The sequence below is a fragment of the Patella vulgata genome, chromosome 5 (genome assembly GCF_932274485.2).
Source record: "Patella vulgata chromosome 5, xgPatVulg1.2, whole genome shotgun sequence".
Taxonomy (NCBI): domain Eukaryota; kingdom Metazoa; phylum Mollusca; class Gastropoda; family Patellidae; genus Patella; species Patella vulgata.
Window position 1 is genome coordinate 64101537 of NC_065883.2, and position 17187 is coordinate 64118723.

The window sequence follows — 17187 nt, forward strand, 5'->3', positions numbered from 1 at the left end:
AATAGTATAGTATGTAAGATTTAGGTAAAGAACTGGTCGTTCTTGCTATAGTAGTTAAAAGAAAATTATGAAAAATGAATTTATTGAAAATGTCAATCAAATTGCTTTAGTCTGTGCAAAGTTATGAGTATTTGAAGTTTTGACAAAATGTAGCGTAGATTGTTTATTATTGTAGCAACGGTACATGACAATCGAAAGTTATAGTCTCGGTTATCTATTTCATCGTTAAACTATAACAATTTGTAACGTTTGAAGGTAGAAAATAGGCAGATTTAATTCTTACATAATGCATCTTTACGAGATTTCTATAAGGTTAATATTGCACTGATGTATGAGGACAAGATTACTGTTAAGGTCGTTTAATAAACAAATGAAATTAAATGAAATGGGCTTTAATATCCTCCTGGTCTGCACCGAATGGGATAATATCAAAATCTATCTCAATTCGTTGCTTCTCGATATATTCATTCAAATAGATCACATGGTCTACCATTGAGTCAAGTGGCGTGGTTTCAGCCCACACTTGTACGTGACAAGGAGTAGGGTCCCCCAGTTCCCCCCCCCCCCAACTGCTAAAGATTCCTATGCGAAAGTGAACCATGTTAATACCGAAATGACTTAGTTTGTGTCGAGTTGACGTGTTATCACGCCCACGCGCCTTCTCTATCTCTCTCTTCATGAGGCTAAATAATCATCATACAGATAATACTGCTTTAAAAAAAAAAAAAAAAAAAAAATTACAAATGGGCTTTTTGATATTCAATTATTATTTATATAAATCACCGATAGCAATGTAATAGGTCTGATATTTAACTTAATTACTCATTTCAAAGAATGTATCATTTCTGGATAAGGAAATATGACGTTGGATGTATTTTCGTTATGGCTTGATAAGGGAAATTCATTTACCTTACAGGATGTGCGAAATATTTTGGGGTCGGAAACATAATTTCCAAAATAGTTATCTTAGAGTTTGGCCAATTGTTTTCCAGAAATGATTATTTTTAATAATGATGATTTTATACCGGGATTCTCAATTTACAAATCTCTAGAAATAAAATGGGGAATAACATTAAGCCCTATTTTTCGTTCTTTTTCTCTTGTCTGCACCCATTGGGCTAATGAAGACGGGTGTACGCCATACAGCGTACTTTGAATGCTGTAACCTGGGAGAAATGGGGTTTAGGTCTGTGCTAGTCAGGGATCATTTCTATAAGCTGAATCTGTATCCCTAAAAGTTAATTAAGTCACAATACGTCCGGAAAGGTAACTCATTAAGAGAAGTGTGGACAGTCGTGACGAATTTACGGGGCTGGGGTTGACAACAATATACGACCACAGAGAAAATCGCATTCACATCATTTCATTATTTCGAAATGACGACAATATAAATTTGAAACTGTATGGTGGTCAAAAGACACAGGGACGACCGAATTAAGGGCACGACATAATGCATTCACGTCTAAGGGCCGTCGGAAGCAAGTATGGGTTTATTAGTGTAATAACTGCATGGATGACAGTCACTCACCACCATATGAATTTCGTTCTGACGGGCATGGGGATTGGGTCTTTCATCCGGTAAACACAACTAAAACTAAGCAACGCTTTCCTAGTCAATTCCGCTCTAATGGGGCTTTGAATTGAGATTTACCTTTTTTTTAAAGGCCCGTGATACTCAACAGAACAGGGCACTGGATTCTTGGCTGCGTTAAGAGAATAACCTTCAAAATGACTCCATTTCTTTTTTAGAAAGTCGAGAAAAACCAATTTAGATGCACGTATGATCAATGTCTATTTTCACCCAGAAAATCTTTTTGTTTTGAATTTAAAATGAAAGTAACCATAGCAGAGGCGGATTCAATGGGGGCGCGAGGGGTCCCCCCCCCCTTAAATTTCGACAGTGCCCTTTTTTTAATGCTGAAAGTGCCTTTTCTCAGACTCAAATATGTCCTTTCCCAACCCGTTGTAGGGATCCCAAATGACTCAAACCATCGACTCGAACACACCAGTCTGGGAAATAGCTCTTGGAATGGCTACAGATGCAAGGAAATGATGGATAATTTTCTTGGGGACCCCCCCCCCCCCACAGCGGCGTGCCCCGTCTCCGAGGTCAATGCCTTCATTTTGCAGCGCCCCCCCCCCCTTTTCAAAATTCCTAGATCCGCCCCTGTATAGTGAAGTATAAATAAAACTATTTCACATAAACATTATTGTCAACCACTTACCAATCTAAAAATAAACATTTCAATATAAAGCTACATATTCTATTTGAAATGGGGGGTTGGATGGCTGAATGGTTAGCGTGTGCGCGCTGTATCATAAAGTCTGTCATTGAGTCGACTGGCGTGGTTTCGAATCCCCGGTTGTACGTGGCAAGGAGTAGGGTCGCCTGTCCAACCTCGTGGGTTTTCTCCGGGTCCTCCGGTTTCCTCCCACTGCTAAAGACCCCTACGCGCAAGCGAATTATGTAAATAAAATTAAAAACCATGTTAGTCCCGAAATGACCTAGTTTGTGTCGAGTGGACGTTAAACCCCATTTCTCTCTCTCTCTCTCTCCCCAATTTGAAATGTCATCCAAAGTTACCGTTCAATAAAATTTGTAGTCCTATAGAATGACAATATAATTGGTAATTTTGGTTAGGCTAGGCATTCTATGTGCTGATTAATAGGGAGGGGGAGAGTGTGCGGGGTTGTATGTATTTTAATTATTGCGGATTTATAATGGTCATCTTGATTTTTATTCTAATTGTGTTACAGTCATTACACCATACCAAGATGTTTAAATTGGTTCTTGGATTGAGGCACACAAAGAAGTTACCGTAGTGTAAGGGAAACAACTCTATATCATACACACAATTCAAACAAATCTGAAACCAAGTTCTATTCTAAAACGTTCAAATTCTTGAACTTTGAACAGAATTTAAAATCATACAAATCAATATGAATATATTGCTTTAAATTCATTTGCCAACTTAAAATATTATTATTTGTTTTATAATGGAAGCATTTTAAAATGTTTAAATAAAATAAGGAACTTTTGCATATAATTTGAATGAAATGGGGTTTAACATCCTACTCCAACTGGACTAATGAAGACAGGCATATGCAATACAGTGTGTTATGAGGGAAATTAGGCCAATTCCTATACAAAATTCCGACTGTCTAGTCCTCTTTTATGTGCATGCCAATGTGTAAAAGGGACTTCCGAATGACTAGACAGCTGCCCTTCGTCCAGTACCACTGGAAACACCGCTGGAAAATCCTGAGTTTCTTGGCCTACACCAGGCGTGAACCTGATACCTCTAAACTAGTGATTCTCAACCAGGGTGTCGCGAGATCTTCCTAAGTGTGCCACGAAATTTTCAACGGCACAATATGTAAATGCGAAAAACCATGTGATCCCAATGGAGTATTCACTGGGGTCTACTGGTAAATTCATAGCTGTGTTTTTCTTTATTTAGTTTGAATCATGCTCTGTCTGCCGTCTATGACTTGTCATGTTTTAATTTATACAAAATTCAAATATTTTTCATATATATTTAGCCAGGTGTGTTGCTATTTTTTCATGTGTTGGCAAAAAAAAGGCTGAGAGCCACTGCTCTAAGCTAACAAAGGGCTCTTAAACATGCACACCAATGTGTAGGCTAACACAAAACCTCATTTTTTCGTACCATCCAAACAACGAACACTTATATTTAATCTTTAGTAACACTAGTATACAAGCATTTTAGTATTTTCTAACCAGATTACAAATCTTTTCATATTTTCAAGTCTAAAAATAAGGCACCTGTCAAAGATACTGTCAGACATAAATTCACATTTTGTGAAAACACTACTCCTCTGGCGCCTTTCTTTCTTCCGTGTTGTTGCTGATATTTTTAATTTGTCTGGCACAAATTAAAGGTCAGGTACAACTAAAACGATTCTTCAATTATGTCAGGCACCAATTAAAAAAATTAGGGACAAGTTCCTTGTCAAGTACAGTGCTGAATTAGGTAAATAACGCATGTGCGAAAAAAAATCCAGGCCACTAAAAAATAAAGTAAACATTTTTTTTTTTTGATAATTATCAGGTGATAACAAAAATGCTACCCTATATTTTTATATAAAAAAAATGTCATCCTTCTTCATCTACGTGTTTGTCTTTGAAACCTTTTCATATTCTGTGTTGCCTGGCAACAGTTTCACTGGACGATTTGTCACTTTACACATGTGAGGTTTTGTTTACGTAAGTAATATTGTAAGTTTTTCACTTTCTCATTGATTTGCAATCGATATCCGATTTATATGTATTTCACGTAATTGTAAACATGCCTAGACCAACAAAACATTGCCGAGAACAAGCCACCGATCAAAATGTGCCTTGAGGCCAGCAGAAGATTAATCCTGCACTGGTCAAGTGCAACTAAAATCAGTATTGCTAGTCCTAACCTACAGTCATCTTCAGACACTAGTTACCAATTAGTGAACAATGTAATTCACACCATATTGCCCTGCTTGAAAAGTCTAATACCAGAACAAATCAAAAGACACTTTCACATTCCATTTGACCAAAGAAAGTTTTTCCATTTACTAATGGTTTTATCAACCAGGCCTGTCATTGGACATGTTTTGTGAAATATTTTTATCTGTAATTTTATCTGTTACATCTGCCGTATTATCATCGTGATCCACTACTAGTCCTTCACTTACTAAAAAATCTCTCCAACCAGAATTATAATACTCCGGTATAGATGGTAATAACTGAAAAATAAAAACAACAAAATATGGTATAGATGGTAATAACTGAAAAATATAAACAATAAAATATGGTAATCTGGTAATAAAAATCACTGAATAATAAAAACAATAAATGTAACATAGATTGTAATAATTGAAAAATAAAAACAATTAAATAGGATATACCGTAGTAATAACTGAACCAGCGGCTGCCAGGCAGGATACGCCCACATTTTGCAAGAGATGGATAGAGAACAAGCTAAAAACAAACAGGATTTTTTGTAATGCCCAAATGTCAAAAGGGACTGAGACCTTTGGGATATAAAGATATGTTTTGAGTTTCATCAAAATCGGATAAAAATTGTGACCTCTAGAGGGTCCACAACCTAGCGTACAAAGTGCGGCCATTTTGTCGGGCAGTTTCATTTTGATTTTCCAGAAATTTGAATTCAACCTTCATTATGGTGGAATGGTGATATATTTAAACAGTTTTTAAAATCTGAAAAAAAATTGTGACCTCTAGAGAATCAGTATGCTAAATATGCGATTTTTCGAACAATCAGGAGCCATAATCCAGGAAGTTAGGGTGTAACGGTGATATATTCGAACATTTTTTTAAACCAAATAATAATTGTGACTTCTAAGATGGACCACAAGCTAAAAACGCGATTTTTGAACATTCAAGGCCCATAATTCAGGAAGATACAATCTGATACGCACGAATATCGAAAGGAACCAAGATCTTTGGGTTATAAACATGTATTTTAATTTTCGTCAAAATCGGATCAAAATTGTGACCTCTAGAGGGTCCACAACCTTGATTTACCAGATGTTTGCCATTTTGTCTGGCAATTTTGGTCGGATTTTCATGAAACTCAACCTTAGACAAAATTACGGTGTAACGGTGATATATTCGAACGTTTTTTTCAATCGGATAATAATTGTGACCTCTATGGGATCCACAAGCTATAAACACGATTTTTCGTACAATCAGGGGCCATAATTGAGGAAGTTATGGTCGGATATGCGCGAATATCGAAAGAAACCGAGATCTGTGGGTTATAAACATACATTTCAAGTTTAAACCATATCGGATAAAAATTGTGACCTCTACAGTGTTCACAAGCTAAAAACGTGATTTTTCGTAAAACCAGGGGCCATAATCCATGAAGTTACAGTCCGATACATGCCAATATCGAAAGGAACTGAGATCCTAGGGTCATAAACCTATATTTCAAGTTTCATTAAAATCGGATAAAAATTGTGACCTGTAGAGTGTTCCCAAACAATTGTGGACAGACGGACGGACGGACAGGGGCGGCGACAATATACGTCCACATGAAAACAATAAAAATAATAAAATATAGTATAGATCGTAGTAACTGTAGATAAGCAAAGTTGTGGGTTGCCTCCCTTGTATTGAGGTTGTTATGGCCAATCCCTGGGGATCCATTCACTTCATTTGATAATACTTTCATTATTCATAACTGATATTGATTATTGAATGTCCATGAAGTGACAAATGTTTCTTATCGACATGTTTGTCTTCTGCCCTCGGACATCCATACCCTTGAAGTGAGGACCCTCTCACTGTGGGTTTATGTTTTGTTAATCTTTTCTCCTTGGCATTAATAATTGGAAAATAGGTCAAAATCCACCAATAATTTCAAGGCAAGCAATTTGTGCTACATTTCTCTTGAGCTAAATTCTATATCGAATTCCCTTCAATATAACAATCTATCCTACAAATGTTGAAGTATTGTTAATTAGCACATAATATGCAAATTTTAATTTTACCTTAAAGATCTGTAGACATTGTTTTGGTGTAATTGTTTTTAATGACTGCATCATAGAGAAGCCATCTTTGATCAGATACATACCACATCCTGGTACTAATTCTCTAAAAAGAAAACAAAAAAATCTAAATTTGAAACAAGACCATACAATGTTGTTAGTTAGTTCTTGTGGGACAGCAAGGGAGCAGGACTCCCAACTAGAATGTCAGTCGTTGTTTTTTGTATTTCAGAGGTGAGCCAAAAAAAAGCCCCCCTCAATCAACAATTTTAAGGGGAGGGAAAAACCCTCCCCTCAGTCGACATTTAGGTGAGCGGCAGGCGCTCGAGAGCAATCACTTGCCTTAACAAGAGCATCGCTAACGCAGCAATATACGTCCACATTCCTGTTTTGTTTGATATGGTCCAGTTTGCATTGAGGGTCTGTGAAATAAAACTGGGTTGTAGGACTGCTATCAGTATAACATTTCGTTCACATTAACAGAACACAATTTTTATTTTAAAACAATCGATGTCTTTATTCTAAAAGCATGACGTTTTTTTTTTGTTTTTTTTTGCTTGATTGATAACGATAAGAGAATACTTGTGGAAACGTCGTGCTTTTAGAATAAACTAGTGATTGTATCCCATAAAAACTGTGTTCTGTTAATTTGTTCCCTGATCGCTAAATGCCACTTAAAGAATAACTAGAAATGGGCGTGGCTCTGCCCCTGGGGGTCGGGCATGCACCAAAAACAATAGGGATCTTCCTTGGGGTATAAGGAATAAGTATACCAAGTTTGAAGAAAATCCAGTAAGAATTGCGCCCTGTAGGCGACACAAAGACACACGAAAAGAAAATGGGCGTGGCTCTGCCCCTGGGGGTTGGGCATGCACCCCAAACGATAGGGATGTTCCTTAGGGTACAAAGAATGTGTATGCAAAGTTTCAAGATTATTAGTTAAGAAATGTGGCCTGTAGACGACAAACAAACAAATACTAGAAATGGGCGTGGCTCTGCCCCGGGGGGTCGGGCATGCACCAAAAACAATAGGGATCTTCCTTGGGGTATAAGGAATAAGTATACCAAGTTTGAAGAAAATCCATGAAGAATTGCGCCCTGTAGGCGAACCACAGACACACACACACACACACACACACACACACATACACACATACACACACACACACACACAGACAGGGGCGACGGCATAATACGTTCACATTATGAATGTGGACGTATAAAAAACAATGACTGGAATGTCCCCTGTTCAAGCTTTCTTCCCACTTTTCAGGGGTGACAAGTAACAAGTAAAATAACGCAAGGTCCACTCATGTACATGTTAGCATGCATGTAAAAGAATCCTTGACATTTGGAATTTGATGAAGGGTAGGTGAATTCTCCACACACTTATAGTTGTTGTTGTTCTTAGTGTTTAATGTCTGCATCCATCGAAGGTGATATCGCAGACAAGTTGTCCTATTTCCTACGTGCAGGGGTCTTTCCAGTGGGAGGAAACCAGAGCACCCAGAGTAAACCCGGGAGGTTGAGAAGGTGCTCATATTTCCAAGCCACATACGCTCACACTGGGGATCAAAACCACAACCGCAAGCCAGATGTAACCGGCCAAGCTAGAGGCCGAAGCGCGACACTCTAGACCACTAGGTCATCCCAATCCCACTTACAGGGGACAGTGGAGTTTTTCTATGATCTGCAGTGGATGCCAAATGTTATAAAAATTTCAATTCAACATGCCTTTGTTAATATGAAACAAAATTGAACCATTTTTGGACTGATGTATTCTTTAGAGATCCAACTTTTACAATATTTCAAAACCATGAACTGTAAAAAACCAGTGAATATAACAACCAAAAGTGCCTTAGAAACTATCAACGCACTTTATAAATGACGATATTATTAGAAATCCCTCAAATCAGTGGCTTTAACAATTATTGTGGTAGCTTCTAATCATAAATGACAAACTATTCAAATAATTAACTTACTCCATTCGTGGAATCAATCTTTCTGAACTTTTTAGTAGAAGTTGTTTCAGAAATAAAATAAATTTATTTATTTCATGTGGATGAAGAATATCAAATGATTCTGGTTTTGGTGTGAACTTAATTAAATATGTCACATTTTCATTAACAGATTCTGCCTGAAAATAAACAAACACAGATATGGTAAATAATGTTTAAAGTCCTAAAGTCCCAGATCAGATATAGAAATAAAATGAAATGAAATGGGGGTTTACATCCTGCTGTTCTGCTCCGAAAGACGGGCATATGCCATACAGTGTGCAATGAGGGAAATTTTGCCCGGACAGTGACACTACAACCTACCCTTATATCCGATTCCACCTGCCAGGGGATATTTTAAGTGCACGCTTATGTGAACATGGGACCTCTGTTTTCAATCCTATCCAAATGTCTATACATTGTCCCTTGCCAGGTCCTCTGTCTGTCCTGCACCACTGGCAGGGAGAAACCATGTCGGAAAATCGCATTGGACTTTAAGATATATAAAATTTGGTACATTTACATGGACTAAAGAAGAAATTAGTTTTAATTATCATTGACAAACTTAATAATGATAGTTTAAGAACAATGTAGATAATACAAAATAAGTTAGTGAATTAACATGGTGACTGAAAACATGGAGCAGTGTACGTGATCAAGAGGTCAACAATATAAATGGTGGTGGTGTTTAACCAGACAGAGAAATGTATATGCTAAATGGAGATCAAGAGCATGTTCAAGAGGATTGAGACAGAGCCGATTGTTGATATAGAGCTGATTATGATCAAGAGGATTGAGACAGAGCTGATTGTTGATATAGAGCTGATTATGATCAAGAGGATTGAGACAGAGCTGATTGTTGATATAGAGCTGATTATGATCAAGAGGATTGAGACAGAGCTGATTGTTGATATAGAGCTGATTATGATCAAGAGGATTGAGACAGAGCCGATTGTTGATATAGAGCTGATTATGATCAAGAGGATTGAGATAAGAGCTGATTATGATCAAGAGGATTGAGATAAGAGCTGATTATGATCAAGGGGATTGAGACAGATGATTGTTGATATAGAGGTGTTGTGATAAAGAGCAGCAAGACTGTAATAAGGATAATGCTATTATTGTGGTGACCCAGAGCATAGATTAAGAGGAACAGAATAGATAGAAGTAAATGGGAGATGATGGTAATCAACGGGACAGAAATGATGATCAAGATCCAGATTACAATGACATGGGATAGAGATGGATATAAACTATATGACAGAAGACGGATAGAAAATGTAATATATAATATTTACCATTTTAGTTATCTTCATTTTGGAATATTTAGGATATATATTAGAAATTGGTACCTGTATATAATCATATAATAGTAAATATTAGATATACAATACAAATGTATAGTCAGTTCAAATTAGTTTATAATACATTGTTAAAATGCAATAATCTATACAATCTGAGTCAGTCCTTCTTTTAGTGTTTAGAGAGAGAGAGAGAGAGAGAGAGAGAGAGAGGTTTAACCTCCACTAGACACAAACTATGTCATTTCAGGACTAATATATTGTTCAATTTGTTTTATTTAAATAATTTGCTTGCGCGTAGGGGTCTTTAGCAGTGGGAGGAAACCGGAGAACCCTGAGAAAACCCATGAAGTTGGACAGGTGACCCTACTCCTTGTCACGTACAACCATGGAATCGAAACCATGCCAGTTGACTCAATGACAGACCTTATGATACAACGTGCACGAGCTAATGATTCAGCCACACAACACCCCTTTGGTGTTAAATGACAAGTGAATAGAGGTCAATAATAACCCAGTGGTTAAAGGCTTGATGCATCAGTTGTAATTTCACTAAAATATCAAATTTCTCACAACTTAATAAGCTCTATCGTTGGTATCCCCAGTGATCTCATGCCGTTCTACTCCACTATACCCTGGGTTCATCCGTGGGCTATTCCCTAATTCAAATTATCTGCCCTACGAACCAATCAAAAAACAGTTTACAAACCAGTCTTAGCCCCATTGTTTACCTTCACAACAATATGGCAACTGGTTTGTTGCAACAAGAGTTACTTCATTTCTTTGTATTTAACGATTTTTTTGATTGGTTGATAAAAAATGGCACATTGATCAAGAGCAGATAATTTGAATACATGTCTCCCCCATGGATGAACGCAGAGGTTAGTGGAGTGGAACAGAATGAGACCACTGGATATGCCAAGGATGAATACATGCTATATATATACCGTACTCAGGGTGATTACTATATGCCATTGAAACAATTTACTTAAAGATACATTATGTAAGATTTAGATAAAGAACTAGCCATTCTTGCTATAATAGTTCGAAAGTAGATGATGTAAAATGAATAAAAAAAAAATTTGAAAATTTCATTCAAATTACTCTATTGTCTTATAAGGATTATACTCTATTGCAAGCGAAGATATTAGCCTTTTAAGGTTTGACAGACGTGTGCAATAATTTAAACCACCGTACTGGTTGATCGAAGCTAAGTCTCGGTCCTCCATATTTGATTAAATCAAAGTATCGCTGAACCATTCTAATCTATTTAATATCGGAAAAATCTGATGCCATCGAGAGTTGATTAAGGCCTTGATCAGTTAATTAATATCTAATTAATACTTTAGAAAACATTTCAGGCCTAAAGAAAGACCTGCAATAGGCAGATTTAGCTCTTGCATAATGGATGTTTAACACTTAATTAAGAAAACAAAATCTCCTGGCTTGGATTCCATCCGATTTAAACTAAGCCTATCAGGTTTCTCCACAACCAATAAAAGATGTTGGTGTCTTGTTACGCTTGGCAGCATAGATCTATGAAATTTTAATTTATTTTAACTTTGTAAATACTGAATGGAACTGAACTATTTTGGGGCTGATATTCCCATAAGACATTCATCTTTCACAATATTGTTGTTTGCAAAGGATACCTATAGTGCTAAATGATCCATCACGCCTTTAAATAAAGATTGAGTTTTTTTCTGTTTAAGAATACAAATTCGATAAACTAGGCAATTAAAGGAATGTTGGTTTGCTTTAATTCAAAACATTACTTCAATTTACAATAATCTCCCAAACATAGTTTAAACACCCAGATTGAGAGACAAGTCACAAAACAAAATTTGTATTGCTATTTATGAGTGTTACGATCAAACTAACAGACTGAATAAAATAACGATATTACCTGATGGCAGATCTTGATATCGAAAAGTAATTCAAATAAAGTATCCAGCTTTTTACTTTTCTTACTGATTAACATCTGAAAATTTTGTAAAACATAAGTTGCCAGGCAATGAAAAATACACTCACATCAGATAAGACGTCCAAGCAGTCCACAAAGATTGCAGCATATTTATTCTTTTGTAGATAATAGATGTATTTAAACAACACTAACAAGAGTGTCCAGAACATTTTTCAAATTGATCAAGGGTGATAAAAGCGACAGTATTTATAGGAATCGTTGTCTTATGAATGTAAATACTGCGTATTTCAAGTAAATCCGTTGATAGCTTTAGCCTCTTAAGTGTGCACAACTTAATTCAAATTAATCAAGGGTCATAAATCTGCAGGTAATTATCGGAAATCATTGAAAATCAATGTGTCTTTAGCTCATGAACATAACTTTAGCACCAGAGGACGCTAATCCAACAAATGGAGGTGATGACAATAAAACTATTTTTAAATCTGAGATACACCCATGCACGAGGGATCCAAACTAAAAAAAACAAAAACATTCTTTTTTAACACACCTGAGTGAATGACTTACTCTATAAAATCTTGGTGAGACAAACAGAAACCACTGTAATCGTCCTGCCATAAATAAACCACTGCCTTGGCAAAACTCCTGGGCTATGTATGTCATGAACCAGGATTCTAACCTAGGATGTAATATTCCTATGATACTAGCTGATATATCTGCAAAAAAAAATCAAAGCATATAGACAGCATCAGCAAAGTCGTCCATTTTAGCTCTAAAATCTTTGTCAACAAACTTCGCAGAGCTTTTTATTCTGGATACACATGATTGATTTTCTCTTTATACATGTAGGTCTAACCCATCAGAACAAGATTCACATAAGGGGAGAGGGGTAGCGAATCAAAGCCAAAATGTTTTTTTTTACACTAATAAACACATATTTTGCAAATTAATGGGGAGGCTGAAGATTCCTCGGCCATCCTGGTTTTGACGGCCCTGGATCTACATTAATACAAGTACTTGAAGTATTTAAAGGGGCAGGACTCGTGTTAAACAAAATAAAGCATCCCATTCAACCATATAATTATTTGTATGTAGACACTGGCATGAACGTAAAAGAACCCTTGACGGTTGAAATTCGAAATAAGAGTAGGCTGTAACGCCACTGTGCGTGCAAAATTTCCCTCATAGCACACTGCATGGTATATACCTGTCTTCATTAGCCCAGTAGGAGCAAACAGTAGGACGTTAAACACCATTGCATTTCATTTTATTGTAAGATAGAGAGAGAGAGAGAAATGGGGTTTAACGTCCACTTGACACAAACTAGGTCATTTCGGGACTAACATATGGTTTAATTTTATTTCAATAATTCGCTTGCGCGTAGGGGTCTTTAGCAGTGGGAGGAAACCGGAGGCCCCGGAGAAAACCCACGAGGTTGGACAGGCGACCCTACTTCTTGTCACATACAACCGGGGATTCGAAACCACGCCAGTTGACTCAATGACAAGCTTTATGATACAGCACGCATGTAATGCAAATGAAATGAAATGAAATGGGGTTTAACGTCCTACTGTTCTGCTCCTATACTGGGTTAATGAAGACGGGCATACGCTATACAGTGTGCTATGAGGGAAATTTTGCCCGGGCAGCGGCACTATCGCCTACTCTTATATCGAATTCCAACTGCCAGGGGATCTTTTTCGTGCATTCCAATATATACACGGGACCTCAGTTTTTCGCATCATCCGAAGGACTAGACAGCTGTCCTTATCAGGCCCTTCGTTCTGCACCACTGACAAGGGGAAACCACGTCGGAAAATCTGGATGAACTTTCTCGGCCAATGCAGGGATCGAACACCTGACCTCCAGGCTAGCGAGCCAGTGTCTTAACCATCTAGCCACCGTGGCTCCAACTTTATCATTAAATGTAAAAGTTTAAAGAAAACAGATCTTCATCTTGCCTCAGCAATTTTATTTCTGACGTAATTTGAAAAGGGCCATCAATTAAAACCAGTCCTACCTTCTGTCCATGGTATTTTTGGTAACAAATCAACTATTTCATTCTCTTGTTCAAGTTTCTCATCATTTCTGTTTTTATACATATCAAACACATCATAATTTATTATACTTAATTTTTTATCGCTTTCGTTATCTTGCAATTCCTGGAATCAGAAGGGAAAACAAAATTAAAAGCAAGTAAGTTAAAAGTTCATTACTGAAGCTCTCAAAACTTGAACAACACATAAACAATGACACAAGACAGACAAACAATAAACAATCATAGTTCCGGGAGTGTGTGGGGGTGGGGTCAATTATAAACGTTCACTGCATGCTACAGTCCCGAGCATATAGTCATACAGGCTTCACTCAAAATGAAAACAAACTGGGAAACTGTCCAAGAAAAGAGGGAACATGAATCAGATTTAGCTGATGTGCTATATTGATAATTGGTGCTCTTCTCTATAACCTCAACAAACTTACCTGTATATAAGGTAAAAATTCTTGGTTACTTTCTACTGCTATCAAATTATCTGTAACAGTCTTTAGCAAAGACTGGGTTAAAATACCTGGACCTGTAAATATATATCACTATTTTACAAAGCTGAACAGTGTACAAAATCTTGATGAGGTTTTGTTTTGTTATTAATAAAGCTAAAGCTCAACATATTTCATAAACATGAACTACCAAATGTGCTCCTGGAATACCTTAACAAGGTTTTATAATCAAGGGGCATAACTCAGAAAACAGGTTTCCATCATTGTTCAAAATCCAATTAAAATTTCACAAGCTTTAAAAATTAAACGTGTCTGAGAATTTTCTAGTCTGGTTTCCCACTTGTCAGTAATTCATGACAGAGTGTCTGGCAAGGAAAAGCATCTTGTCATACGACAGCGCGAAAAACTGAGGTCACATTGGTTTGCACTTAAATAAAACCTTTAACCATTGAAATTCAAAGAAATATTGGAGATCAAACCGTATGTTTGACTATGGGGTGTGAACAAGAAGAAATGGATTGATATGATAACAAATTTACAAAATCAGAATGCAATTTAAATCACCATGTGGTAAGTAAGGTGTTTAACTTGATTATTCTTCCTAGGGTTATGTCGGAACCAAGTGTGGAGTAGGGGCTGTGTGTTTATGTGTTTATTAGTGTAAAATTTATCCCAGAAAAAACAACCCCCCAGGAACCAATTTTGGCTTCACAATAATGACAGCCCCCCGAATATGAATTTCGTTCCGCGGGGCCTGTGTCCTACAATGTTCATTCGATTACTTGAAACTATAATATCACCTGGATTTACTTCAACAATAACATTATTCCTATCTATATTCTCTTTAACAACTTCAGCTATTGAATCTGAAAGATAATATAATTAAAGTCATGGTTGAGATATATAGGTTTCTAACTAATAAAGTAACACGTTGTGCCATACTTAATATGTATGTTATTCAACAATTAAACATGCATTATGCAAGAGCTAAATCTGCCTATCGCAGGTCTTTCTTTAGGCCTGAAATCTTATCTAAATTATTAAATAGACATTAATTAACTTATCCAGACCATAATCAACACTCGATGTCAAGGCTAGCCTTCGATATCGACTGGATTAGAATCCTATATGCTGCAAACGCTCATTGATAATTAAATCAAAACAATGGATAATCGAGAATATGCTTTTTAACGTACTAACTTTAGTAATGATGAACGAGGCTAGGCGGAAATTTACAAAGCTGATATCTCGGTTCATAGTGGACCAATTTGACTGAAATTTTCAACAAATTTCCTTTACATTATCTAGTTTTTAACTATTATAGCGAGAACTGTCAACTCTTTATCTAATCTCCCATAATGTATCTTTAATTAAGAAAACAAAATCAGAATACCAACACTAGGTAATCCTTTAGCTTGGATTCAGTGGATTCAGTTGGATTTAAAACAGGCCCACGACAAAAATGGAGGCAGGCTTATTACACAGCGAGAAGCATAGCTCAATGAAATTCAATTCAACATATCTTCATAAATAATCTGTCAATATTGTGATGAGTTTTTGTTTTAAAAAAATATACATTCCAATGAAATTTATTATACAATACATTCCAATGAAATCTATTATACAAAACCCCAGAAAATACATTTACTTACCTGCTACATCTTCTTCCAAGATATAAAAGGCTTTTTTCTTATTGACACTTGGTTTTGCTAAACAGGGGTGATTTTGCACAAAGATATCAACATTGTTTCTAGTTTGAATGTCAGTACTATATCTACTATTGATCACATTTACTGATCGTAAAATCTTCTGTTTATTTAATTCACATATTAGCCGAGTAATTATTGTTTTTGTCAATAGAGTCATGTTGTCATTAGAGTGGCAATGTCATATATTTATATTATCACCGGAACACTGTTCACCAGCTAGTTTTATGCACCTAAAGTATACATGCTAGGACAGGTAGCTTAGAGTTAGACCAGATTTCATTAAAGGAGCTAAATCGCTAACATTTGGGACCTAGAAATTGACAAAAGTGGGTCGCAACGCATATAATACTGTAGTATGAATGTATATAAACTGATTTACATTCAATGGTTTCCATTTTTACTCCAATTTCAAATCAGTTATGTTCGGCTAACTAAGCCAACAGTCTCAAGCGAGTGCAAATTTCTAGCGTCTGGTTATTCCTGTCTACATACGCCGTTTGATTTGGTGCAATGTGTCTAGCTTCGTCCCTCGAGTCTCTTGATACAACTGGGGCTGAAGGGCATAAATTATGGTACACGATTCGTGTACCAATGGTAAAATGTTTATTTTGTCTTAAATATTGGATATCAAAAGCCCATCTTTTTCCGGTAAGATCACAACATGAATGTTGATTTAATTTGACAAATAAATCGTGTTTTCAATGTTGAGGATTTTGGATGATATTGAGTTAGAGACTTAGCTACTTTAATCTACTAGCAGTAGTTAAACAAATTATAGATTAAGAAAGCTAACAAACGGACACCACGATCAAAATAAAGGGTTGGTTCTGTTTGTTTATAGAAAACTGTGTCTGTCTACTCTAGTCTATACTATAAGAAAAAAGGTTCTAATCTAAATAATTCATTGCGTTTATTGCAAACTTTAGAAATCAGGGATCCTTGAGGAGGATCTTACTGTAGATCAGTTTGTGTGATTTAATCATAATTATTTCATAATTTAGCACTGTTACCATTCATTAATAAATTACACTAAGGTTGGAATTTTTTTTTTATTATGAATGATCAGTCGTAGATAATGAATAACACGTTTTAATGGGTGCCGCCATTTTAGATATCACGTGACAAAAACTTATTTTCCATAACTTGGGGACGTAAAGTTTTTAAGGATATTGTATAGATTGAGTATAGAACGTATTTTTAAGTTCTTTAAATTCGATTCTCATTATTATGAAAGTAAAATTTATATAAAT

General features: G+C 36.2%; 1 protein-coding gene across 1 annotated transcript; it reads right to left on the reverse strand.

Moving 5' to 3' along the window:
* Positions 1-683: 683 nt before the first annotated feature.
* On the reverse strand, positions 684-17034 carry LOC126821373 (dimethyladenosine transferase 2, mitochondrial). Its single transcript, XM_056101032.1, has 11 exons — positions 15881-17034; positions 15029-15094; positions 14214-14305; positions 13753-13894; positions 12300-12448; positions 11718-11792; positions 9809-9862; positions 8496-8650; positions 6517-6619; positions 4724-4785; positions 684-711 (listed from the first exon to the last, which is right to left on the reverse strand). The coding sequence occupies exons 1-11, from the start codon at positions 16092-16094 to the stop codon at positions 684-686; spliced, it is 1140 nt and encodes a 379-aa protein (XP_055957007.1). The 5' UTR covers positions 16095-17034.
* Positions 17035-17187: the final 153 nt, after the last annotated feature.

Bases quoted from the DNA above. Each gene is read 5' to 3' on its own strand.
- LOC126821373 (XM_056101032.1), bottom strand. From the start codon at position 16,094: ATGACTCTATTGACAAAAACAATAATTACTCGGCTAATATGTGAATTA. The intron at 14,306-15,028 runs GTGATATTATAG...ATATATTTACAG, and splicing joins TATTGTTGAAGTAAATCCAG to GTCCAGGTATTTTAACCCAG. The intron at 4,786-6,516 runs GTAAAATTAAAA...TATATTTTTCAG, and splicing joins AATGTCTACAGATCTTTAAG to TTATTACCATCTATACCATA.